General features: G+C 54.8%; 7 protein-coding genes across 7 annotated transcripts; 5 read left to right on the plus strand and 2 right to left on the minus strand.

Annotated features, from left to right (window-relative positions):
• Positions 1–288: 288 nt before the first annotated feature.
• C8A04DRAFT_25304 (uncharacterized protein) lies at positions 289–2755 on the plus strand (the record flags this gene model as incomplete). The annotated part of the gene is made up of 4 exons (XM_062779511.1): positions 289–383; positions 495–916; positions 983–2584; positions 2649–2755. 4 exons carry the CDS (start codon positions 289–291, stop codon positions 2753–2755), a joined length of 2226 nt encoding a protein of 741 aa, XP_062640107.1.
• A 653-nt stretch (positions 2756–3408) lies between these two features.
• On the minus strand, positions 3409–6745 carry C8A04DRAFT_9505 (exocyst complex component Sec5-domain-containing protein; the record flags this gene model as incomplete). The annotated part of the gene is made up of 3 exons (XM_062785510.1): positions 3409–4143; positions 4233–6331; positions 6421–6745. 3 exons carry the CDS (start codon positions 6743–6745, stop codon positions 3409–3411), a joined length of 3159 nt encoding a protein of 1052 aa, XP_062640108.1.
• Positions 6746–7472: 727 nt separating this feature from the next.
• Positions 7473–8992, plus strand: C8A04DRAFT_34637 (uncharacterized protein; the record flags this gene model as incomplete). Its single annotated transcript, XM_062782898.1, has 5 exons — positions 7473–7559; positions 7633–7695; positions 7843–7929; positions 8007–8129; positions 8201–8992. The coding sequence occupies 5 exons, from the start codon at positions 7473–7475 to the stop codon at positions 8990–8992; spliced, it is 1152 nt and encodes a 383-aa protein (XP_062640109.1).
• A 3811-nt stretch (positions 8993–12803) lies between these two features.
• C8A04DRAFT_25307 (uncharacterized protein) lies at positions 12804–13068 on the plus strand (the record flags this gene model as incomplete). The annotated part of the gene is made up of 2 exons (XM_062779512.1): positions 12804–12916; positions 12978–13068. The coding sequence occupies 2 exons, from the start codon at positions 12804–12806 to the stop codon at positions 13066–13068; spliced, it is 204 nt and encodes a 67-aa protein (XP_062640110.1).
• A 2642-nt stretch (positions 13069–15710) lies between these two features.
• On the plus strand, positions 15711–17245 carry C8A04DRAFT_34638 (uncharacterized protein; the record flags this gene model as incomplete). The annotated part of the gene is made up of 2 exons (XM_062782899.1): positions 15711–15735; positions 16101–17245. 2 exons carry the CDS (start codon positions 15711–15713, stop codon positions 17243–17245), a joined length of 1170 nt encoding a protein of 389 aa, XP_062640111.1.
• Positions 17246–17611: 366 nt separating this feature from the next.
• C8A04DRAFT_9558 (peptidase of plants and bacteria-domain-containing protein) lies at positions 17612–18756 on the minus strand (the record flags this gene model as incomplete). The annotated part of the gene is made up of 3 exons (XM_062785530.1): positions 17612–17829; positions 17952–18189; positions 18355–18756. 3 exons carry the CDS (start codon positions 18754–18756, stop codon positions 17612–17614), a joined length of 858 nt encoding a protein of 285 aa, XP_062640112.1.
• An 844-nt stretch (positions 18757–19600) lies between these two features.
• Positions 19601–23194, plus strand: C8A04DRAFT_9449 (clasp N terminal-domain-containing protein; the record flags this gene model as incomplete). The annotated part of the gene is made up of 4 exons (XM_062785487.1): positions 19601–20065; positions 20127–20245; positions 20314–20428; positions 20534–23194. The coding sequence occupies 4 exons, from the start codon at positions 19601–19603 to the stop codon at positions 23192–23194; spliced, it is 3360 nt and encodes a 1119-aa protein (XP_062640113.1).
• Positions 23195–24869: the final 1675 nt, after the last annotated feature.

Raw genomic sequence — 24869 nt, forward strand, 5'->3', positions numbered from 1 at the left:
ACCTGAACTTTACGTTCACCACTTCCGAAACGCGTGTAACAAATGCGGCTTCTCTGAATTCAGCTGCCCCTTGCGGCTGCCCACATGGGCGGGAAAGCGGACCACTCACGTGAGCCGTCCCAACCCGCCGGGGACCAGGGCCTGACGACAACAATTTCTGACCGCCCATCTTTTAAAGCCGGCAGTATTTTCTCGTTCCCAGACCCCTCCCCCAGCCCCAGGACGAGCTCACCGACCAGCACAGTAACCGACCCGTGGATGCGATAACCGTGATTTTGTTTTGCAATAATGGGGCGACGGCCGAATGCGCTGATATTGCAGTATTTTGAGAGGGGGCCGAAACTACAGGACCAAAGCAATCGCTATCCGCACACTTGCAAAGCGTGAGCCACCGCTCTTTCATCATCTCTCGCCGTATTCTGCATCGTCGCTGGGTCTAGAGTCCCACCGCTTGTTCTAGCGATTCAAGCTAACAAATATGTCTTCCATCGCAGATGCGGCGAGCACTTCCCACGCGGCCGACTCGACAGCTTGACAAGCCATTTAACGAAGAAATGCCCGGCCATCTCCGAATCCGAGCGAGTCAGCGCTCTGCTCGCCCTGTCTGGCATGAGCCATGCCTCGCAGCGCTTTCAACAGAACCACCAGGCTCAAGCGCGCGCCGCCCAAGCCAATGGCTCTCCGGTCGATTTGCCCATGATGCAACGTGATTGGACCGCGCTTGGCGTTCTTGCTGAGGTTTCGCGACAGATTGATCTGAACGAGAAGAACGATGGCGGTCAACCTGGAGCGGCCGCCCCTTCGGGGGCTCCGCCGCCGGGCGGGCAACCGGCAGAGCGGTTTGAGATGCAAGACCAGTTCATTATTGAGAACCCGCCTTTACATCAAGACAATAGCACAGCTTTGCCCCCCAAGGGTACGGATTTCAGGAGTTTCCGAGATGAAGAAGGGAGAAATTTTAAGCTAACGATCCGCGTATTAGAGACTCAACAAGAAGACGCCGAAGGATTGCCAACGGCCGAAGAACGCCTCCAAGAAATCTTGCGCGCCGAAGATACCCAGTCGGAGGCAAATATCACCATGGCAGCCGCCGCCGCGGCCCGCTTAAACCCAGCGTACCTAGACCCAGAGATTCTAGGCGAAGAAGCTGCAGCGGCTGCGGAGGCGGCCACCGCTACAACGAACGCCGCAGCGGCTACAGTGGCGGGTGCGACGGGCGAACTCCCGATAGGGGATATGAACGGGACGGAGGAGCCGGCCCAGACCCCGGACACCCCCGCGATCCAGCCCACAATCCCGACACCCCCCATGGTGACACCGAATGCTCCGCCCCCGCCGCCCTGGGGAGAGATCACATATACCACCGACACGTTTCAGGCGAACCTCAGCAGTCATAGCCCCATGCAGGCCACTTCAGCCCCCCTTGGGAAAGGAGTTTTTCGCTTGGATAGCGGCCCGAACGGCGCTAAATCGCGCCATTCACGGGCCCGATTCAATGCCACTCGGAGGAAAGAGGTTCAAGAGGTCCGCAAGATTGGCGCTTGCATACGATGTCGAGTGCTCCGGAAAACCTGCTCCCAAGGCTCACCTTGTGACACCTGTACGAAAGTCTTGTCACCTCGAGTGTGGCGTTCCGGCTGTGTCCGGACTAAGTTCTCTGAGCAACTGGATTTGTACTCCGCTGGCGTGCAGATCGTGCTTGCTCAAGCCAGAGTCAACTCGATCAAACAGTCCATGACTCTTGGCACTCATGGCGTTCTGATTGAGGCCTGCCATTTTCCTGAGTGCGAGCCCCGCCTCCAGCTGCAGGTGTTGCAGTGTGATCCTGAACGGGATGCCGAGGGGAAAATTGTTGATGCCGCAGTCGTGGAAGACCGGCCATCGACGTATCCAGTTGTCATGCTGGATAACGACAGCCAAGACGTACCCGGGCGAGTCGAGATCTATATGCGCGAGATTTTGCCAGACATGATCAAGCGAGAGCCTTCGCATTTCATGCAGGTCACTCTTCATACAGCCGTTGATGTCGCAAACCAGACCAACGACGAGCTGCTCAAGAAGTCACTCGAGCTGTGGGGGCTAGTCGAGATCTTGGACCGCGAGCGTCAGTGGACCATCAACGCGAAGACCTGGGGCGAAGACACCCCGGCCAAATCGATCAAAGAGGACACCGACGGAGAACTTTTCAACACCATCTGCCTCCAGCTCGCTGCCGCCACGGAGAGAAAGGCGGCAGCGACCAGCAAGGCTCTCCTTACTGGCATGCAGCGCGTGCTTCAGGACAGCAAAGTCAAGATCGACTTCAACATGTATTTTGCGGTTATTATTTTACTCAACTGTGTTGAGAAGTCTAGCTGGGCTTTCAAGGCCTGGGAGCAGGAGAACCTACGACATCTTTGGCCGTTGGAGAAAGAACCGGTCAGCTTCGCGCAGCAGGGCTACGTTATCGCCAATCTGTTACACATGCTCTTGGGCATTCGCAAAGCGCTTCCCCGGACGACACGCCGGGAAATTGATGGCAAGCTGGTTACCGAGGAGGATAATCCGGCCATTCGGGAATATTTCGAAGCTATCAGTCTTGACTGTGAGTGTTTGCCCCCGTTATAGCCCAACCCCCGTTCAACATAATCTAACACCTTTCTTTCCAGTTGCCCAAGTCAAAGCTAAACAAGAGCGTCCCGCCTTTTCTCCCACTGATTCCCGCTCCTTTGAGCTCCTCTTTTGTTCAACTCTCCTGCTCCCCGGCTCGGAGTGATGGATTATTCCGCTTATCACGCCCTCAATTGACGCTAATTGCCTGTTGAGAGGGCCCAAAGCTCTCCCACCCTTCAACTTTTCCATTCCAGCTGTGGGTTACGGGGCGAATAACCTTCTTGTCTTTTTCTTTCTTGAACGCCACAATACCCACGGCTAATGACTGAATACGCCATGTACGATTATGAGGTCTTTTTTTTTTCCGACGCTGGAAAAAGGCCACCTAAGGTGCGGCAATGGCTTCACTAATGATGTAATGCATCTACCCTTTTTTTCTCCCACCGTTCATTTTTATGTCCTTGGTTGATAGGGCAGCAGGGAACGGCAATTAGTTGGACTGTTCGGGAGCAACAAAAAGGACCGGTAGGGTAAAACAGATATACTTATAGGAAGTAGTAGGGGCCATAGATGGCATTGATAATAGCCTTCCCCTTCTACGATAGATTAGTACCAGACTCAATGCGGACCCAGACAACACCAATCTACTTGGCCGGAAACCATAGACAACGCAACAGTGACACTTGTTTTCCACTGACGATAATCGTCAAGCAATGCACGCTGGCTTAACCCCCAACCCTATCAACGAACACTCGATTTAACATTCCAATTCCCACACAGCGCTAAACCGCCTGGTATCTACCATCACGTCATTCATCACTTCTCCCGGTCACTCGCTACACTCCCTCCCGTCTCCCGCCGCTCGAGGGCCCCCGGCCCTGGTGCTGCCGCCGACCGCTTCGGCTTCCGAAAGCAGGCGAACTCGCCCTTGCTCGCCTCCCGTAGCCTCTTCAGCACCGCACGCATCTCAGGCAACTCCCCCTGGAGGCGAGAACGCGCATCGTTGTCGGTGCGGCTATCGAGCTCCTGGTAGATAGAACTCTGCAGCTCCGTCGCACGGTCCGTGGTATAGTGACCCAGGGTTTGAGCGACAAACTCGACGTCCAGGGTTGCCTGCATCAGCGCTTCTAGATCGTACCGGGGCCGAGTTTGGAAAGCGTCGAGTAGCTCACGAGAGGCTTGCTCGAGAAGGTAGGAAAGGACTTCGGAGGTGAGGGAGGCCGCGGTCGTGGAGACTTGGGTATGTACGAGGACGAGGCTGAGGAGAGCCTCATACACGTAAGGGCGTACCGAGCGCGGCCGGCTGCCCGCGGCAGGGGCCCAGTCGGGTGAGCTAACCCCTGCGCGGATGATGCGCCGGAGAGATTCGATCGACGGCCGTGTGTAGGACTGGAACAGACGGGCATCGATTTGGGAGAGCACATCGCGGATGGTCTTGGTCTCGTCAGTGAGCTTGACGGAGAAGGCGTTTTCAAACTGAGTGTTGAGAGACGGAACGACAGTCGCGCGCAGTGCTTGGAGATTGCTTAGTGTTAGGAGCATGCGGACGTTCTAGAGGAGTGAATTCATTAGGTTATGCCGTACAATGGAAGAGTAACAGTAAAGGAAAGGTCTGGGGAAGGGGGTTTTCGGTTCCTTACCCTGTCGCCTGCATCAATTGTCCCCCCACCAAGTGCCGACGGTGGAATCTGCGAGACCGCTGGGTTGGTGGCCAAAACATAGCCATCTCCCTCGACCGTCCATTCGTCACCGGCCTTCTTCGGAAACCGCTCCGCATTCTCAACCATCCCACTAAGGGCCTTGTAGAGAGTAGTCACATACTGGCTACGCACCATCTGTAGCAGCTTGGTCGGCGGGGGGAGGACAATATCCCCAGCACCCGGCCGCGACATGGCTTCAGAAATGTACAGGATCTTCTGCATGCCGCTCAGTAGGGCGCCTTCAAACGCAGCAAAGCTCGTAGGCATCCTGGTGACGTCGCGGGTGTCCGGCGACCGGTTCCAGTCCTCCACAAACTTAATGTTCTCCGCGTCCCTATTCCACGCCGCACATAGGGCTGTCACGCATCTCTCTCGCGCGACCCCGACTAATGTCTTGACTCGCTCGACTTCGGCAACATCGCCGTTCCCTACGGGGGCGATCGACGCCATGTCCGAGGCCCCGCTTCCCACAAGTGCTAGCATCTTGGAAAGGAAGTGCACACCGCTAAGGGAGTTGGACCAAGGCGGCCAAAATGCAAACTTTTCCCAGGCCTCTCCTCTCTTTGGTGAGGGCGGGGGAGGGTTGTTGGGATCTAGGTTGAAGCGAGGATCTCGTGGTGTCAACGAGCCGGAAACAGACCCGTTACCAGGGGTTGCTGGAGACTGGGGTGGCATGGGAGAAAAGAGTAAAGAAATATCTTCCGGGGGCGGGCCCGCAAAGAACATAAGAACATTGTCCCGTATCATGCTGACAAGCTCGACAGTCCCCTTTTGAAGATCAGAAGTACCCTGTTGGGAAAGCCGGTGGTGGTTCTCAGACTCCCCACGGTAGCCAAGCGGCATGCTCTTCTGCGCCTTACCATCGATGAAGCCTTGTACAGTTTGCCAAAACTCGAGGACCTCGCCTAGAATGCCCTGGGATGAAAGGAGGGTGTTGAGGAAACTAACGTTCATCTCCCAGAGCTCGATGACATCGGACAAATCGAATGTCTTGGACATCATTTCGATCGACTGTCGCCCCAGAGTCCGCATGTGGCTAGCAATAGTCTGCGGATCCGGTTTCTCCGCGTTTGCAAGCCGGCGCCGGAGAATTTCGATCTCAACTTTGGATCGATCCGCCGTGGATTGGATCTTGCTCTTCAGATAATCGTAGCGGCTCAACAGCCAGACCCAGATGGGGTTGTCCTCAACACCAAGCTCTAAAAGCAAAGTAATGAGTTCCATGTGCTGTTCGTCTTGTGATTGCCCAGGCGTGTCTGACTTGGTTATGTTATAAGGTGAAATAAGCCGTCGCCAAATGTCACGCTTAAGCACTTGTATCTGCTCCTCAACGTCATGCCACATACGTGCTGCGAGGACGATGCGATGCAACTGGTCAACGGTGGGCTGCGATGACTTGAGCTCCTCGGCCAGCTGCCTCGCCTCATCCGCAAATTTCCGTGCCTTGGTGTACTCCTCCACCAGTGTCTCGTGATCCTTGCGTTTGATGCTGTCCGCTATTGCCGCACTGGCCTCGACGTACTCTTTGTACTGGTCGAGCGAAGCCGCAACTGTCTTGAGATTTTCCTCCTTCTCCCGTCCCCCGAGGGCGGGACCCCATACATCCTCTGCCTTTGCCGAGACATCGAGAAGAGGTGCCTTTACTCCCAGCACGCCATATTCGCTCTCCTTGATGAGCGCATTCTTCTTGCGGGGATCGGCCGCGGGCGAGTGCGGGCTGACCAAAGGCGGGGGGCCGCTGGTACTCCGAAAGCTACTCCTGCTAGCGTGTCGAGAGTGGTTACGGGCCCGAGGATGCGGTGTCGGGTCCGCCCCCCGGTACTTCATCTCCTTGTAGACATTGTCGATGGTCGCTTTGGCACGAACAAACCGCTCGAAATTAGACTCCACGAGAACTTTGAGCGATGCTGATTTTTGATCGATCGATCGGGACAACAGGTCGAGACCGCTAACTAGGGACTGTGTATCGGCCGTCGCATGCATCTGCGAGAGGAATAGCGCCGGCGAGAAAGTCGTCGACGATAGCAGAAATCGGTTACCTGATCGTACCCAGCAATCAGTTATCACAGCCACTGTCACCTGATGGCCCGGCGCAAAAGCGCCTTCCTGGCTCGCATCGCAAACTTACGCAACCTAACATCATCTTGTAGTGGTACCCCGAGATGCTTTAACGTTCGAACCACACTCTCTGTCGTTCCTAAGGGATCTGGCTCGTCCTTCTGCACCAGATTGGCAACCCCGCTACCCGAGCTCTGGGACCCCGGAACAAAGCTGGCCCGGGTGCCTACCGCCCTCTCCAAGGCCTGGTATCTCGACTTTCGGCGGTTGGCCTTTTTCTTGACTGTCTCCTCGTCCGATGCATCACTCTCGTTGTCCTTCTCAGTCGGCCATTGGACGGGATTAAGAGTCGAAATTTGGTAGAAGTCGAGGACCGACCGCTCAAGGTCGGCCATGGTGAGCAGCTAAGTGACAGTGAATGCCGCTGGATTGGCGCGGATGGTCAGACTGGTCGGGTCTGAATGCACTTCCCAATGTCATGTTACTGTCTCTGGCATAATGGTGTCGTTCGGCCGGTTGGTGATTAACTCAGGAGCTAACTTCACGAAACGGCTCAACGAGCGGCTGGAAGACCTTTTGTGGGGTTAGGTGGTGGCTTGTTTCGCAGGGGTTGAGTGGGGCCCTGATCCTCGATCATGCCCGCTGCCAAAAGTGAAACAACGCAAAAGTATCCGAGTGCACCAGGCACCATGTCATTTCGAGGCATCCAGATGCGATCAAGTGCACGGCTCACCGCCCTGCACACTGCGGGCTTTCTGCCACATTTTGCGCGTCATGGAGCCTTGTCAGATTCGACAGCAGTCGGTCGGCTCGGTCTTGTTGCCACCGACCGACGGCAACCGAGGCGGCAACCCTGTTCTGCACGGGCCTCTGCCGTTGTCCCGCAGCCAGATCCTGCATCACTGGAAGTGGGCTCGGCGGCTTTGTGGGCTCATGGGTTGGTTTGACTTTTGGCCGCAGCTCCATTCGTTGATCAGTTTTTATCTCCGCGTCAATCACCAGCCCAAACACCTTTCTACCGCAGACTCGGCGGCGGCTTTCTCTGCGACGACCTTCCCTCACTTTTAATATCCTGTCCTTTTCTCCTATTAACTTTAGTATTATCCCTGAAGGACAGGCAAAATGCTGGCCCTCCGCTCCATTGCTGCCCCGGTGCAGCGCCAATGCTTTCGTGCAGCTCCCCGCGCGGCCTTGACCATCTCGCTGCAGGTTCGACCAAAAAAAGTCCCGACAGCCTCGGCCTCGAATTTCTTCTTTACTAACACCAGTCACTCCCTCACAGAACCAGCGCATGTACTCGTCGCAAGACCGTGTCGCCAAGTTTAACGGACAGAAAGATGCACAGGTAGGCAGACACATAAGAACCCCTCCAGCGCATGCGCCCGCCAACCGCCGCTATGTTTGCCTTGGCATATGAAAATCACTCAAAAATACATGGGAGGGCAACAACATCATGTAAACACAGTCGCGCTAATGTGTACTTGGAATTCAGGGTCGCTACACAGTCAGTCTAATCGAGGGTGATGGCATTGGTCCCGAGATTGCCGTCGCTGTCAAAGACATCTTCGCCGCCGCCAAGGTTCGTTCGTTCCCAGCTTCCGTTCGCCCGGCGTCAGTCAGATATTTACAAGGGAACAATTTTTAACATTGTTGCAGACCCCTATCAACTGGGAGCCCATCAACGTCGACCCTATTCTAAAGGATGGCAAGACCGCGATTCCCGACGCTGCCATTGACAGCATCAAGAAGAACAAGATTGCCCTGAAGGGTCCCCTTGCTGTATGTGCACTCGATTATGTGCCTTGTCGATTATCAGGGATACCGGAACCCATACCTGACCGTTGCAATAGACCCCAATTGGCAAGGGCCACGTCTCTCTTAACCTTACGCTCCGCCGCACATTCAACCTCTTCGCCAACCTCCGCCCATGTCGTTCCGTTGCCGGATACAAGACACCGTACGACAACGTCGACACCGTCCTCATCCGCGAGAACACCGAGGGCGAGTACTCTGGCATTGAGCACGTTGTAGTGGATGGTGTGGTGCAAAGCATCAAGCTTATTACCCGCGAGGCCAGCGAGCGCGTGCTGCGCTTCGCCTTCCAGCATGCTCGTGCTATTGGCCGCAAGAAGGTTCGCGTCGTGCACAAGGCCACCATCATGAAGATGAGCGACGGCTTGTTCCTCACCGTTGGAGACCAGGTCGCCAAGGAGTTCCCCGATATCGAGTTCGACGCTGAGCTGCTCGACAACACCTGCCTCAAGATGACCACCGACCCGGTTCCCTACAACGACAAGGTCCTGGTGATGCCCAACCTGTATGGTGACATTCTGTCCGACATGTGCGCTGGCTTGATTGGTGGTCTGGGTCTAACACCCTCGGGCAACATCGGCGATGAGTGCTCCATCTTTGAGGCCGTCCACGGTTCCGCCCCTGACATTGCCGGCCAGGGCCTCGCCAACCCCACTGCCCTCCTCCTCAGCTCCATGATGATGTTGAGGCATATGGGCCTGAACGAATACGCCGACCGGATCGAGAAGGCGGCATTCGACACGCTCGCTGAGGGCAAGGCCCTGACTGGTGACCTCGGTGGCAAAGCCAAGACGCACGAGTATGCGGCCGCCATCATTCAAAAGCTATGATATCCCTGTATAGACTGTACGAGTACTGCGGCCAACTTTCGATAGCATCTTCGCTGGTCGTTAACGATGACGATTGTAATGACCTCTTCCAGTGGTATCTTTTGCGAGTGAATTTGGGATGTCGACGTACTAGTAGGAACAAGGTCTGTGGAAGACTTGAGGCTGCGGCTGGATGCTGACCTGAGGCACCACACCCTCAAACGGATCGTCCGCCGAACTCCCTTCACCAGCTGCGCCGATGAGGCCGGGCCTGGCACGTGGGCAGATTCCTTTATTTAACTGGAAGAACGTTGCCCTGGTCTCGACTAGCTGTGCGAGCTCCTCGGACACCGAAGAAGTCAGATAAACCCTGGCTGCTACTCACACACGTCAACAATCAACACAACCTTGATCAGCACGATAAGCTCCCCTCCCGCTATGTACCATTCAGGGGCTGGATATCAGAAAACCATGACAAGAATAATCATCATCCCAATACACCCCACAACCGCTCCCAGTGCTGTGTTTTCCGCAACGTGTGCAAAGTCGGCCCGAACAAGAACAAAAGGGGTTGAGCCAAGCCTTTCGTGCTCCCAAATATCCCATAACATTTACTGAAAGCTCCCCGATTCCTACTTACTTTGGCCCCATACGTAGTAATGGCATCAATGTTGCTCTGTGGCGCAACACATCGCGACCCTTCACTATCCCAATGATATTGCCTGCAGCCAGATAACCCCAAACCCCGGCACGATAGATCACCTCGTCAGCCAACTAATGCTCCGTAGAACAGTCCATCACTCGTCATGTGCTGGGCATCCCATCGCCGCAGGCCGAGTCTCTGGGGCTCGACGGGCGCGTGACAAGGATCGGGTAACCAGGGGCGGGAGAGGCGAAAGGAGGATCGCGGAACGGCTGCTCCCCCCTCTAGAGCCAAGACTTTTTGTATTTCTCGTAGATCTCTTGGCTTTTCGGCTCCCTCGCACCCTGGGTCATAGGGCGTGTGCAGAATGAGGCCGAGATCTTGACTCCTCCTCAATGTCGGGACTTCCCTTCACGCATGCCATTACCAAATCCGGATGAGGTAGCCCTAGTTTTGTTTCCCGGGCAAAATGCATACATCATGGCGGGAAAGAAGGTGTCTCCTGCGTTCAAATTAGCAAACCTTAACAACCTAACTGGGTGCGGCGTGCTGGGAAAAGTCGCGTATAGCCACCTCCCCTCCTTTGAATGGTACAACGGGAAAGCGGGTGTGGGCCCGGAGCTTATATCTCCAATACTATGTACTCCGACACTGGCCCGGACTCCCTCTCGTCAGAAAAGATGGGGACCCGTGGCGTTTTGTCTCGTATCAACGTGGCTCACTAGCCGTCGGGAACTGCATCTTCAACGGGGACTTATTTAATTGGTCAATCCCTAAGGGGAACAAACAGGGACAGCCTCTTAGATGAAGCTCGTGGGCAAGTCACGGAGATCAGTCATGCCTAGATAATCCGCCGAATGTGTCGAGCACGCAAAGCCCTCACAGCGGACTACACGTGTTCAACGTCCCTCTTCCCTTCCGCGGGGGATTGCTTGCTTATGCGCGGCACGGGCCACAAGTAACGGGACAAGAGAAGAATGGAGAGCGAACACTCAACCGGATCGGCCTCACGGGAGGTTTCGTTTGACAAAAAGGGCCGGTCTCATGGGCCGTTCGCCAAGCGGTCGAAGGTGGGGATGGGACGGGTCAGAGGCGCACAAGGAAGCGGGAAACCGAAGGATTTTCCGCGATGAATCGCCTTTCGGTGCTGGTCATGATACGGGATGTTCTCGCCAAGATATGTGTGTCTTGCCGAGTATTGCAACATCGTCAAGGCGCACGAAAACTCTGAAGCCCAATGCCATGGCTCGTTCTTTTTCAAGAACTTGCCAAGATGCCTTTGAATATGCGAAGATAGAAAATCAATCAACCCAGTCGAGCCAGTGCCTCGCCCAACCTGGAAGTAAAAAAGGGAAAGTCCACTAAGACCAAACCTCGCCGTTGGCCGCACTTACCAAACCGAGACGGAGGGGAGCACTTGATTGGACAGAAATTCCCAAACCCCAACCCTGGCATGCCTGGGGCTGGCACCGACAAGCCGCTAAAAAACTCAAAACTGTCTGGGGCCCCACAGAACGGGTTTAGGAAATTCATCACGCACATAACCTCGTCTCTGAGTTTGGAATATTCGGCCTGTACAACCAGAGCCGGGGACTGCAGCAATCGAGCCACACAGCAGGAACGGCCGTGCAACCATCCCCAACCCCAAACATTCCACGCTGACCGGAAAATCACTCAACCTCAGCCGCCCCCCTTCCTCTGCGCTACTCTCCTTTTGGACTCTCGACGTCGTCCAACCATACACACATCGCCGCTCTCCATCGGGACAAAGCGAGCTTCGCGAGCGCACACGACACACTTCCCCAACATCGGCTCCTGCACTTTTCACAGTGCTGACTGATAATACCGGAGCTGCAAATGATCCCCATGAGCCACGTAGATCATGCCTCGAGACCGTGCCATTCATGCAGCAGACTCGCAGGGCGTCTGACCACTTTGGCACACCGACGCCAAGCCCTTGTACAATCGTCCAACGAATTGGATGGCGACGCCCGCGTTTCCCATGCATGCCGCCCCCCAAGGCACGAGGACAACCACGACGGCTCAAGGTGGCGCCGTTCATGATTGGGATGATAAATGGGAGTCTTGGTCTGTGGCGGCGTTATGGATGACGACTTACTGGGTCGTTGATGCTAAGTGAGCTTCTGGAACAAGCGGTAAGTCCGGACCTTGAGGTCGACTGGGAGCGTGACGATTCAAAATTTGGTTTGCCTGCGTGGGCATGGGAAGAGGAAACTTGGAGCGTTCCTAGTTGCCAGCCGCAATAAGCGCCTTGCCAATTTTGCTTTGCTCCGCTTCAGGTATGACGACGGCGTGGGATGAATGAGGCAAGTAGGGCAAAGGGCAAGCAAACATCTGCCATCTCGGTTTCGCCCCGGCCCACCTTCAGGTACTAAGGTATCAAATTTCACGTCCCGCCATCCTTCTTCCTCAACCACTCCCCTACATGGAAACCCGAACCGTGCTCATGGTTTCGCGGAAACTTACTAGTTAGCTTGGTGAAGTATTACCGCCCTTGGCCGGTGTGTCTAGACTCAATTCTTCCTTCAACGCCTGAAACATACATTAGCCTCGTCCGGGGGAACATGAGAATCAAAAACAAAGGTGTGGCATGGCACTCATGCTGTTGTCAGGTTACACCCACGCGGGACAATTTCTGGGGTTGATCACCACTCCCCACACCTTTTTCATTAACGAATGCTAGTGAGCAAGGACCAAAATGTTAAGGCTGCCGAAGGCCAGCATGGAACCAACGGAAACTGCAACGTCAGGGATGCCGGGGTTCGCGTGAGAGCGGGATCCGGCGTGCTCACAAATGGCTCACTGTTTCTGCACACTCTGACGGGCTTCTGGCCTCGTCACGCATGTCCGATCAAGGTCCACATCCAAACCTGACATTCCCGAAAACCGCACCTGCATTCATCGCCCTGCGTCCCGGTAACACCTACGATTAGAAAACATGACGGTAAGGTGATCCGGTTGGACCGTGCCGTAGCCCCAGGTGTTGAAGAGTCCCCAGATATAATTTCCCCGTCCCCCCCCCCTTTATTCTTCCTCTCTATTTCTCATTTTAACATCGTCACACTTCATCACCTTCTACATCATCCCACACACCCATTCAGTCAACAGGCCCTCGCCTCACTCACCGCTTGACTCTCTCCACTCAGCACCCCATTACCTTCATCCACAATGCCTGCCCACCAGGAATCTCTCAAGGCCACTCTTGAGAACAAGGGTGTAAAATTCCATATCAAAACTGGCAACTCCAAGTGGCAGTGCACTGTTCTTGACCGCGCTACCCAGTAAGATCCATCTTCAGAAAGCATCCGCTACCATTGGAGATAAGCTAACCCATCTGAATAGCGAGAGGCGCAAGTCCGAGCGTACTGACTCCACTGATTCGGTCGCGTCTAACGCAACGACGTCGTCCAATTCGAGCACCAAGTCCCATTAAAACAGCCATCGCACCGAGGAGCGCGGGTGACCATGGGAACATAGCCAGTCTTCGCCTACCTCGGTGGAAGCGAGTAACTGCGGTCGATGGCTCAACAGGTCACGGTCCCTAGTCTCGTTCTCTGCCTTTCACGCATATACCCACAGCAACATGGAAACGGAGTACTGGGACATCATTTCGGGAACTTCCAAGGAGGAAGAGACAGTTGGTGTTCAGGGGCAGAAGGGGACGGAAAACAGGGGTTGGTGGAGAGATGGATACTACTGACGGATGGAGCGGAATCAGACGGTTTTCCTGTTCCGTGCGGGAGAGACAGGGAGATGCCTGATAAAAAGTGCTGCGGGATAAAAGGAAAAGGCACCGGATGATGCAAGAAGGGTTTGGATGGTGGGTGGAAATCCAACGAAGGACGGTGGAGTCGGATCAACCCGGTGGGCCCCAAACTTTCAACGCACCCACATGTGTGTGGGAGAGCGCTCCGATTTCCGGGTTTCGCGACACCGAGTCGGGCTTTTGCTCCACGGGAACTCCGTCTTGTCCGTTCACCTTCCCGACCTGTCCGTCTGGTGGGCTATCTTTTACCCCTTCCTCTGTCGGTGTGTTCGCCTCATATACCCTCTTTTCCTTGTATTTCCAGAGTCATTGGTTGGGGGACAAAATTGGCTTTCTCTTTGTTGAATCACTCGGTAAGACGGCTTGAGGATTCGTCATGTGTTTCTCAAACCGTCCAGGGAGTTTTAGAATGAGACTGTGTCATGATCATGAAAGATTGGGGAACGCCCAAACAGTAATCCAAGAATTACCGCCATGAGGGATATCACGCAAAACGGTGTACTAAACGTATGACCGGTAGGCCTGCTGGCCGCAGTGACCAGCCTCTCATGCGTTGGGGGAGAGGTGCCGGGACCTGAAGCAAAGGACGTGCAGGTGAACAGGCGTCTCACTCGAGGCTACAGTGCTAATGCAGTCAGCAACCCACACCACCCCGATAAGGGACAGAAGTGACCTGCATGGGCGGGCACGCCCGGAAAGCTTGTTTTTGCTGAGCCTTGTCCGCCTCGCCGGTGCGCCAAGTCCTAACAATCGGGCCCATTCTTAGGAATTAGGACGGCAAGTCTCCATGGGCTCAACAGGAGTTGTGAAAGCCTCCGAAGGGCGTGTGATGGCGAGGGGGGCCGCGTGGCGATTCGTATTGGGTAAAATTGCTGGAGCGCAGGTGTGGCACTAAAAGTCAATCGTGGGGGTGGGAAACAGAGTGTGGTTGGTCTCAAATCCGGTCGACCAATCCTACTTTTTATGATCACAATTTAGTAGGTGTTCCCGAGAAGGGAGGGGATATCTCTACCCGTCAGCGATGTGGCAATGGGGCACTGAAAAGTCTCAATTCATCGTTTTATTTTGACCCTCCTGAGAATCGACGCCCTCAGCGAGGTGAGTGGGCCAAGCCGTCGTCGGCCAAGCTCCATGCTAAGTAATGTCAGGGTAAGTGGAGGAGCGGAAGAGCACGACTCGTTCTGTTTCAGGCTGGATTACAGACTTTTGCTTCACCTCCTGCACCATTGCATTCCGTAACCGTATGCTGTCAATTTCGATCATGTGAGAGGCTTGCAGAGTCGAATCGGATGGAGGGCTTGGCGGTTCAAGACGCCGAATGGCCGAGCCTGGACGGCCGTTCCCCCCCGTTGTCCTTTCGGAATTTCTATGCCGCCTGTGAGTTAGAAATGTGTAAAAATAGTGGTAATTTTAGGATAGGTTCTGGTCATTATGAATCGGAAGATTCTTATCGCCTTCCTCCGCAGTGGATGGGGGATAATCATAATAATTATATCAGGTCGGGTAAGTTTTCAAGCACCCAAGCAACAAAAAAAGCGGCAGACCAAGTCCCTGGATCTTTCTTTTCTGCAAATCTGAAAAAGGACCAAAAAAATAAATCAAAAAAATGAAGGAAGACAAAAAAGAATAAATCAAAGTAGAGAAGAAAAACGGAAAAGAGTAAATCAATCAAAATCTGTTGAGATTTGATCGAATGTTAGGTACTTTTTTGTCCACAGTGAGGCAGTTACCTAACCCTAACCCTATAGCATAGTTACTTGGACCATGCTTGTGTGCTTCGGTTTGAAAAGTTGATTTCACAAACTCACAGGAGCTGCTCTGTCTGTATGACCGTGTCTGCATACGGGTCGGAAAGAAAAGTGCGTCACAAGCCCCTCTCTTAGCTCCCCTTTCTTTTCAATGTGTACAATACGTGTAACTCTGACATCAAATTGAACCTTTTCAACCGCGCCAAGGCATCCCCGGATTGCCTCATGTCTCAATTACCCATTTGATTTGCTGGGCCCAGCAGCCGCCGCCAATTGCGAGGACTCAACCCTTAGCAGCGGAAGGTCCGTTTCCCCAAGAACCTGAGAGCGCCTTGAGCGACGGATGAGGAGCGGCTGCGAACGGTCCGCTTTCCCACGCCTACGTAAGCTCCCTTGGCCAAGGCGCAGCTCCAGCCCCGGCGAACATAAAAGCGATTTCTCCTCTGTTTGGCCGCTGCACCACGACTCTCATCTGCAACCTCACATTTCCCTGCCCCCATCCGCGGCTGGCGCTATCAACCCGCCAGCGAGTTTGGGCTCCTAGAAGGGGCTTTTGTCGCAATGCCGGTTCCGGTCGCGGCCAAAGGTGAGCAAGAAGAGCGACTCTCAATTAACTACTCCCATCACCTTTCCTCCGAGCTTCCCCGCATGAGCCGTGGAGATCACGTCCCCTTGGCCGCTCAGGTGCCAGCCTGATGATGAAGTGGCGAAGACCCGTGAACGACACGCAATCCCATCTCACGTTTATTGCCCCCTTCCCACCTCAAAACAATGCCAACCGCGGGAGTTCCGTGTGTTTCTTTCATTTGCTCCGCTTTTGGGGTTCGTACACGTGTATATCCTCGGGTTTCTTAAAGCAGCTCAAGGCCCTGCGGGTTCCTTTTTTCATCATTTTTACGTTTAACCTCTTAGAAATAATGCCTCCTATTAACCGTCCCGCCATTGCTTCAGTCGGCATCGTCGCCGCCTCGGTGGTCGTCGCGGCTGCCATTGCCATTTACGAAATTCCAGAAGTTCGCCGGACTGCCGACGATGTTCGCCGTCGCATTGCCATCGCTCTTCATTCCCTAGGCGAGAACATCGACACAGACAGAGAACCTCGATTCAACCGCCCCGAGGACGCTGAAGGATTTTACCAAACACACGATATTGATGCAGACGAGGAAACGAGGAGGCGACAGCGGGAGGAGTTGATGTACTGGAATATGCATCGAACGAACCAGCGCCGACACGATCGTTCAGAAACGCAGCCGCGATCTCGTGGCTCGAGTTTTGACGACTTCCTTAGCCCGGACCAGTCTAGTGATAGTGGAACTTTCGTTTACAACACCGGAGCGAATGCTTGGGGCAATCATGGCTCTGACAACCTCCGCCGTCGCGGAAACAAACCGGATGGTGCCCGGAGCCTGAACGCTGCCATGCTTTCCAACCCCTTCGGCGACGAGCATGGTATCGAGCTAGACGAGTGCAGCCACCCTGTATCCCCTCCGCATACCAACGCCGCGTCAGACATTTACGATGCCACCCCACGGATTCAATCGCCCAAAATGACCCCGATTCAGCCCGCCCAGTCCCCTGCCGCGCAAGCGAAGGGTGATGTTCTGTTCGACTTCGAAGCCCACGGCGCCGGCAGCGAGTATGGCACAGCCCTGGAAGCCTCGCAGTACCCGCGCCAGAATGAAGTCCCGCGCTCCGCAACCCCTACGACCACTACCCGTAGTGTGACTCTTGAGCGCGAGCTCGCCGAGGACGAGTTCATGACCGCCGGCCAGGATGATCGCACCACCGCAGATGCGTATGCTTCCATCCAGGCCTGGGCGCAGGATTCATCCAACACGGGCTTTTACTCGCCGCTGCCCGAAACCCCGGATGCCCCGCTGTCTGACATGGAAATGGTTAGTGAGGGTCAACTGACGCCTACCGACTCGGGGTCGGTGGCCGGGTCCGGAGTAGATGTGGCCAACGATGCCGTCTCCGCCACGGAGGGCCGTGACTTTGACGTGATGAGCGAGTCGGACGCCGGTGCGCATACACCGGGAAGCTGGTCTGAAGTAGGGAGTGTCATTAGCGAGAGTGAGAGTGCCGCGAGGGCGTAAACCCTTCAGATGCCCTACTCTTGAGATTGGTGCTTGTTTGTAGATTATTTTCCTCTGGTCTGATTTTGGAGCAACCACTTTCCTCCGCGATACCATCACTCACTACGGCGTTCTAAGGTCACGGCGTTGAGAGGGGGCTGCAACAGGATAGGATAGATGGGATCAGAAAGGGGTTTTCGTTCGGTTTGCCGTTGACATTTCATTGGGAAAACTGTGTCTCTGGCCCCGCACGCTTTGGACGCAAGCGTCGTGTCACCGTCGAATTCAGGATGGTATGAAATAAAATATATCTTTGGCTTACTATCTTGATACCGCCCCACCACCTCCACCGCCGGCTCTACTTTCATGCCTCTCGGCGAGTCTAGGCTATTCGTGATCATCAACTTCCCCCTTGTTCTTCTCATACTCTACATACTCTCCATACAGCTCTTCAACCGACTGGCCCAGTAGCTCCGGCCAAAAGGTCTCCACTGCGTACCGGTGCTGCCGCAGCTTCTCGTTGAGTCGACGCACAGTATCTTTGCCAAAGCGATGCTCGAGGTAGGCGAGAAAATAGGCCGTGTGCTGGTAGCCACGGTCCCAGTCTAAGACGCGAGGGTAAGGGGTATTTAAGTCAGGGACGTGCTTTACCAACCGGGTTCTCATCAAATGTAGGGCAAATGGGGGTTAAACCAAGAATAGAGGAAGAAAACAAATCAAATCTCACCACCACCTGTCTCCTTCTTCCAGTGCGGAGGGCTCAGATCGCAGTTCAGCCGCACCCAGTCGGCCACGCCCTCGATTAACCCTCCCGGGCAGCTGCCGTGTGCGTCCCACTGGTAGCAGTGTACCAATTCGTGGGTCAGTACGCCCGTTATCTCATGGGTGAGGCGCGAGGGGGGTGAGATGGAGTTGATGTAGCTGAGCGAGAAGTGAATCTCTTTGTGGTCGCTATCTAGGTCGATCTAGATTGGGAGAGAAGGAAGATGGGGCCTTGTGAGTATGCGTCTAAAGTATATCTGCGTATGTGGGTGTGTGTGTGTGCATGATCGGTAGATCATTATGAGGGAACAGGCAAGAACCAACAGGGCAGCGGAGAAAGCGGAATGAATAAATGAGTGAAGAGATACCCCCGTAGTGTAGGCCACCCCGCCCATATCGCGAAGGATGAGCGTGACGGACCGGGTCGGCGGGACCGTGGTATGCTTGTCAGAGGGCGACCTATATAATAGACGAAGGACATTGTTTACGGCGGTGGAGAGCACCGTGGCCGAGTTGACAGCGCTGAGAAACTTGGCCGCACCGGGATGGTCGAGATCCCGTATTTCGAGCCGGAGTTTGGGCTTCGCGAAACTGTGACCACCGCTCGTGACGGCCTCATCGAGTGGTGGCAATATTTCCGATTCCGACTCCGGGTTCTCGCGGGTCCGTCGTGGAAGCGGGACGGGAGATGGAGTTGCAGTTGTTGCGGAGGTCAAGGCTGCAGTAACGGTCGAAGAATCGACCGGGCCGGTTGTTGCTTTGATGGCCATGGTGAAAAAAAACACAACGCGTAGGACTTCGGGGTGGGATAAGGATTGATGAAGAAGAAGAAGAAGAAAAAGTAAAGTTAAATATGTGGTTACTCTCGGAAACCAGTAACCGGTTTCGACGCAATTCTAGTCAGTTTTTGGATGCACGAAATATGGAGTCCTAAACTTTTTTGTTGAAGTCAAGTAACTTCGCCCACCACCCAATCGTATATCTTTGGTGCCTGTTAGGTTGTCACCAGGCTTCCGTCCTAGACGGCACCGTGGGGCAATATTGACTTGGAGTTGCGGGGTTGAGATTGGCGGGGCAGCCAAACAGCCCTGTTGGTGAGGTGATCATGGGTGTGGGCAGACCCACCTCTCCAGAGCATGCAGCGGGTTCCTGTGGACGGAGCAGGGGTTCGTAAGGTTGTCCCGCAATTGATAATCATCGCATCCCCGGCACCGCGCGCTTGTTGATCAACCTCTTCCCAGAGCTAATTTGCGACGACGGCCATCGCTATCATCACAACTACCTCCTATCTTCGTGTCGTTCCAGGATCTGTCCGGGTGCTTTCTGGTGACTTCACGCTGTCACTTCCTCGCTGTAAGTTTCTTTTCTTTCCATCCCACGTGTGACAATTGAGATACTTCTTTTTTTTGGCGGGGGCAAGCTCCTGCACCTTGTCGCACTGTCGCACTGGCACAATTGTGTTTATTTTCTTTCTTCCTTTTTCTTCGACGCCACCCGAGCCAACTAAAATCGCCGCTGACAACTTTCCCCCTTTCTCTCTTTCCCACTTCACAGCACACCTGCCATTTTGTCACCAACAACGCTCGCCATCCTCTTTTTGAGGACGAGAAGAAAATGTCAGAAAGAATGACCGACGAAGAGGTCGCCGACCTTATCGCCCTCTTACGCACCGATGCATCTATCGACACCAAGGTCCAGCAGGTCACAGCGATTAAGTCAAGCATCAAACAGCAAACCGTCCCCGACTCCTGTATACTCCCAGTATTCGAAGCTTTGCGCGTCGCGTCGAGCTCCCAACATGCGCTCCTTGTCAACGCCGGGTTCACGGCGCTTAACCACCTTTTCACGCGACTTGTGCGACAGGATCCCAAGTCCCTGACGAAGGAAGGCAGCCGCACATTGCCTCTGATTGTTGAGAAGCTAGGGGACCAAAAGGAAAAATTCCGCCAGCTGGCTATGCAAGCTTTGGCGACTCTCTACAAGGTGGCGCCGGTGGAAGTCGAGCGCTCGGTGCGCAACATTGCCATGGTGGGCAAGAGCACAAGAGCGAAAGAAGCCAGCATGCATTGGCTTTTGCAGGTGCGTATGCGGTTTCTTTTTGGCGTTGACGTAACACATCGCTAATAGAATTTTGCTTTAGATGCACCAGGAGAACGGACTCCAGTTTCGAGCCTACGTCCCAACTTTGATGGAGCTGCTTGAAGATGCCGACGGGATGGTTCGGGATGTGGCCAAGACGACCGTGATTGAGCTATTCAAGTACGATTGGATATGATTTCCTTCGATCCGATGCGCTCTTTTTGCAACATTAGCTAATAAGAAGACAGGAACGCCCCCGGACCGGCCAAATCCGATCTCAAGAAACAGCTCAAGAATTTCAAGATCCGCCCGGCTATTGAGCAGGCGATCGTGAAGGAGCTCAACCCACCGAGTTCCGCTCCCGTTTCGCAAACCGAGATCCTCGATGAGCCACCCGCTTCCCGCCCGGCCCTTGCCGCGAGCATGTCGTCCCACACCAAACGTCCGGTAACGCCCGCGCCACCAGAGAACGCGGCACCCGAGACCGTGGAGCCATCCTACGTCAACACGTCGCGTGAGCTGGAGGAGATCTTTAGAGAGATGCACGGCTATTTCGACGGCAAAGAGACAGAACACAACTGGATGAGGCGAGAGGAAAGCATGACTAGACTTCGGCGGCTCATGGCTGGGAATGCGGCGACTGATTTCCATGATCCGTTCCTGGCCGGCCTGCGGGCCCTCCTCGACGGGATTATCAAGGGTGTGGTGTCACTCCGGACCAGCCTTTCCAAAGAAGCCTGCAGTTTGGTGCAAGATACTGCCCGGGTTTACGGCCCAGCGATGGATCCCATGGTGGAAATCATCATGCAAACCTTCATTAAACTCACCGCCGCGACCAAGAAGATTGCTTCCGCCCAAGCAAACACAACCGTCGATATCATCGTATCCAAAGTAACGTACAACACTCGCATTATGCAGCACATTTGGTTTGCGTGTCAGGACAAGAACGTACAACCACGGCTTTACGCCAGCGGGTGGTTGAAAACCGTTCTAAACAAGGAGGCTCACCATAAAAATCATGTTGAGCACACGGGTGGCCTAGACCTGATTGAGAAGTGCATCAAGAAGGGCCTAGCCGATGCCAACCCCGGCGTCAGGGAGAAGATGCGGGCGACATACTGGGTGTTTGCAGGCATCTGGCCAGCCAGGGCCGAGGCAATCATGGACGGACTCGATTCGACCGCGGCCAGGTTATTGCAAAACGACCCCAACAACCCGAAGTCGCCTAAGAAGCCAGAGGGCGGGGTGCGGCCAGGCTTGGGTTTATCGAAAAGCACAATGGGGACCTCGAGGCCAAGCGTGCGGGAAGCCATGATGGCACAGAAGCGGGCCATGACTACTGCAACTGCTACCAAGACTCTCCCGAGTCGCCCTGGGTCGGCTATGTCGCACTTCTCTCCGGCCAAGTCAACGTCAGCAGCTACGCATGGGACCTCTGCCACCGCCACTGTGCGAACGAGGCCGGAGTCAACGCTTTCCACAGGGGGTATCTCCGGCGCCCCGATGCGGCCCGGGAGGAGGCGGCCCGAGATGGCAGCACGACCGGCCACGGCGGGACCTTACTCTGTTAGGAGCCACGATCAGCCGTCAGCCGAACAAACGAGCCCCCCCAGCCGTCCAAGGCCGAAAGCGGTCACACCGAAGTCAATTTCATCCTCACCAAAACGGACAGTTCCCAAGACAGTCCGGCCATTCCAACCCGCCAGCCCCGAGGACCCCCGGCTTCCCACACCCACCAAACTCGGGACTCCAAAGGGGCTGGGATCTCCTCAGTCTACTCCTTCGAGAATGGTACCGCCCGTCCTCAACCCACCCTCCAGCAGCCCGTCGAAAGCCCATGAGGAGTTCAGCCTGGTCGTCCCTGTCCTAAATAGCGCCGCATCGCCTCTCGGGGGAGAACAGCCCACGGTGCCTTTAGCCATGGACGAGGATATGGAAATGAGCATTTCCGACACGCGCAGACCGCTTGCCGAAGCGCCTCTCTTAGTACCTGATATCCCGCCGCAGACTTCTGCTGATCTTCGCGAAGTTGTTGACCCGGTGGCCGCCTCGCCGCCTGTGGTGGAAGCAGCCTCCCCTACCCCACCCAGCGCGGTGCGGTCATTGGAAGTCTACGAGGACCCCATGACAAGAGAGCAGCAAGTGCCGTTGCCCAAGCCTATGCTCGGCCCCGTTCTCGGGGATCGATCCGTCAACGAGGACGCGGCGATTCTGCAGCAGGCCGCGCAACAGCACCAGAAGCAACAAGAGAATGGCGAGCTCACCGGCTCTGTTCTCTCACCAGAAAAGATCAAGCAAAATACGCGCCTCTTGGACAGCGGTATCTCCAAGGTTCAGCAAAGGTCCCTTGATGTCCACGGCTTCCGCAAACTGCAAGGCATCATCCGCGACAGCGACACAACCAAGTCGCCCGCCGGCACCCCCCCGCTCCTCACCGACGCCAAGTTCGACGCCCTCCTCGCTGGTCTCTTCGACTACCTCGAGTCGCCTCTGGCCGCCCTGACCCCGGAAAAGACCCAGGATGTCAAAGCCCAGGTTCTGGCCACCATCAGGCTGCTCCTCAAGCGCATGCGCGCGTCCTTCCAGCCGCATATAGCACGAGGCCTCGAGAGCCTCCTTCGCGCGCGTGCCGCGTATGAGGGCCGCACGCATATCGTCAGCGGTCTGGAGCTGCTGGCGGCTGATCTGGCTGCCCTAGGCGACGCATCAGAGATTGTCATCGTCTTGTGCCGTATGCTCAGTAGCAACCTGCCGGGCGCCATAGACGACGACGGTCAGCACGCCGGCGAGGACAAACCCGTTGCGCCCCCATCCACCACCCCTTCCGACCGCTCCCTCAGCATGGGCTTGCACGTCCTCAAAGAGCTGATGGATGTGCGCGGGCCTGGGTTCGTGCCCACCGACAACGAGCTGGACGCGCTTGCCGGTCTTGTCGGCGCGTGCCTAGAGAGTGCTGAGTCGGCGGTGCGTATGGATGCGGTGCTCCTGTGCGTCGCGTTGCATGCGCGCGTGGGCGATGTGCGCTTCTGGGAGGCCATTCGGGCGAGAGGTGTCAAGGAGGACCCAAAGAGCTTGATTACGTACTATATTGTGCGGAAGCAGAGGGAGGTTGGCACTGTCGTGGGATAGATGGTTGTGGGTGGTATCCTATGCCATATTGGACGGGCGATCCGATTTTCTTTTCCGTCCCTTTCTTCGCTGTCGCCGCCTGTCTTGGGAGTCCGGTTAGTTACGACAACGCGAGCGGCGAGGCCTGTATTTTCTTCGATAATTCGATATTAATCCTGACAAGATAGGGGGGGTTCCTTTGGGCGGAAGGCGGCTAAGCAAAATTTGGCAGTATGAGGCTCGGAGCACGGCGTCTTGGTGATCTGATTGTTTCGGGGGCATGGAAGTGTTGGACGGGTTGGACCAAGGTTCCATTACCGTCATCCTATCACTAAGCTTGTATGAGGGTTAATGGATAGAACTGTGTGTTAATTCGATGTTGGCTACACTTGCTGGTGTGTCTGCTGGCGTGTCTGCTCTCTCGGTCAAGTGAGAAGGAGGCTATTATATCTCCTGTCTTGACCAAGCATGTGATTGTTTACTCTGTTCTCCTGTAGACCAGGTTAACGATCTTTTATTTACTCCTGTTCTACCTCCCTAGTTATCCCCAATCCTGTGAAGTTTCGTATGTTTTAAGGCCGAATCTTAACTAGTTAATTCATTCCCCATCACAAACATTTCGGCTATTCGCCGCTGAAAGCTGTCGCGGAGTTTTGCCATCACCCATCATATCCCTCTCCGTTGTTTGCTTCTCTCTGATGCCAAGATGCACCTTGTTGTTCCTCGATTCTGGACTTTGACCTGGGTGAACCCCCCGGATAACACCCCTGGCGACATGACAGGGAACCCCGGAAAGATCGCCCGATCGGTTTTTGTTGTTTCACTCCTCGGAGGACATTCACAACTGCCACTTCTCAGGGCGTTTCTCTACAGGGTAATTAATCTCAGAATTGATTCACTGCCCGTCCGGTTTGGGCATATTCCGTAATACATAACAGTCAAACAGGGGTCTCATCTCTGGGGTCAAGGTTTTAAACCTGGAGTCAATGTCTGAATGGATAGGGGGCATCGGGAGGTTTCGGTTTCGGTAATTTGAGGTTCGGTTTCTTGCACCGTACACTATGTCGGAGGTGGGATTGCAACGTTGATTCCCGAATACGTCGTCGAGTTGACCGCTCTTGTAGGCTGCCTGAAGAGCGACCGAGGCGGCGTTTTTTCACCCGTGGAACTCTGGATTACGAAGGGCCTTTCTGATTTACAGATATTGGATACGTTGCAGTACTTCGTACCTCCTTTCCAAAGGAATTTGAACGCGATACGGAGTAATGTGGATCAAATCGGACTTTATTTAATTTCGAAGGACGAAAAATGGAAAGCCTGGACGAGGAGGCTTGCCCGCATGTATGAACGTTTAGAGACTGGTTCACATATCTCTGTCTCTTCTCTCTTTTGAGGTGAGGGTGGTAGTCGGGATACTTGGGGTATGGACAGGGGAAAGGGACGGGCCAGGCCGGCCTGAAGAATTCATCCGATCACCCCTTTCCAACGTCGTTGTTATGCAGCTGCCGATTCCCGAGATTGAGCAACCATTGCCAGCTATAATTGGTGTACAGTAATGCTATTTTGATAATTACCGTTGTCCCGATTCTGGAAAGTATTTGCCATCATCTAGCATGATGAATCGCTTCCGAAGAAACACCACATTTTGTAAGTAATACGGGCCGTGAGAAGGGGAGAAAATATTAGCAAGACTTTT

This window comes from Dichotomopilus funicola (genome assembly GCF_033296635.1).
Source record: "Dichotomopilus funicola strain CBS 141.50 unplaced genomic scaffold C8A04scaffold_6, whole genome shotgun sequence".
NCBI classification, from domain to species: domain Eukaryota; kingdom Fungi; phylum Ascomycota; class Sordariomycetes; order Sordariales; family Chaetomiaceae; genus Dichotomopilus; species Dichotomopilus funicola.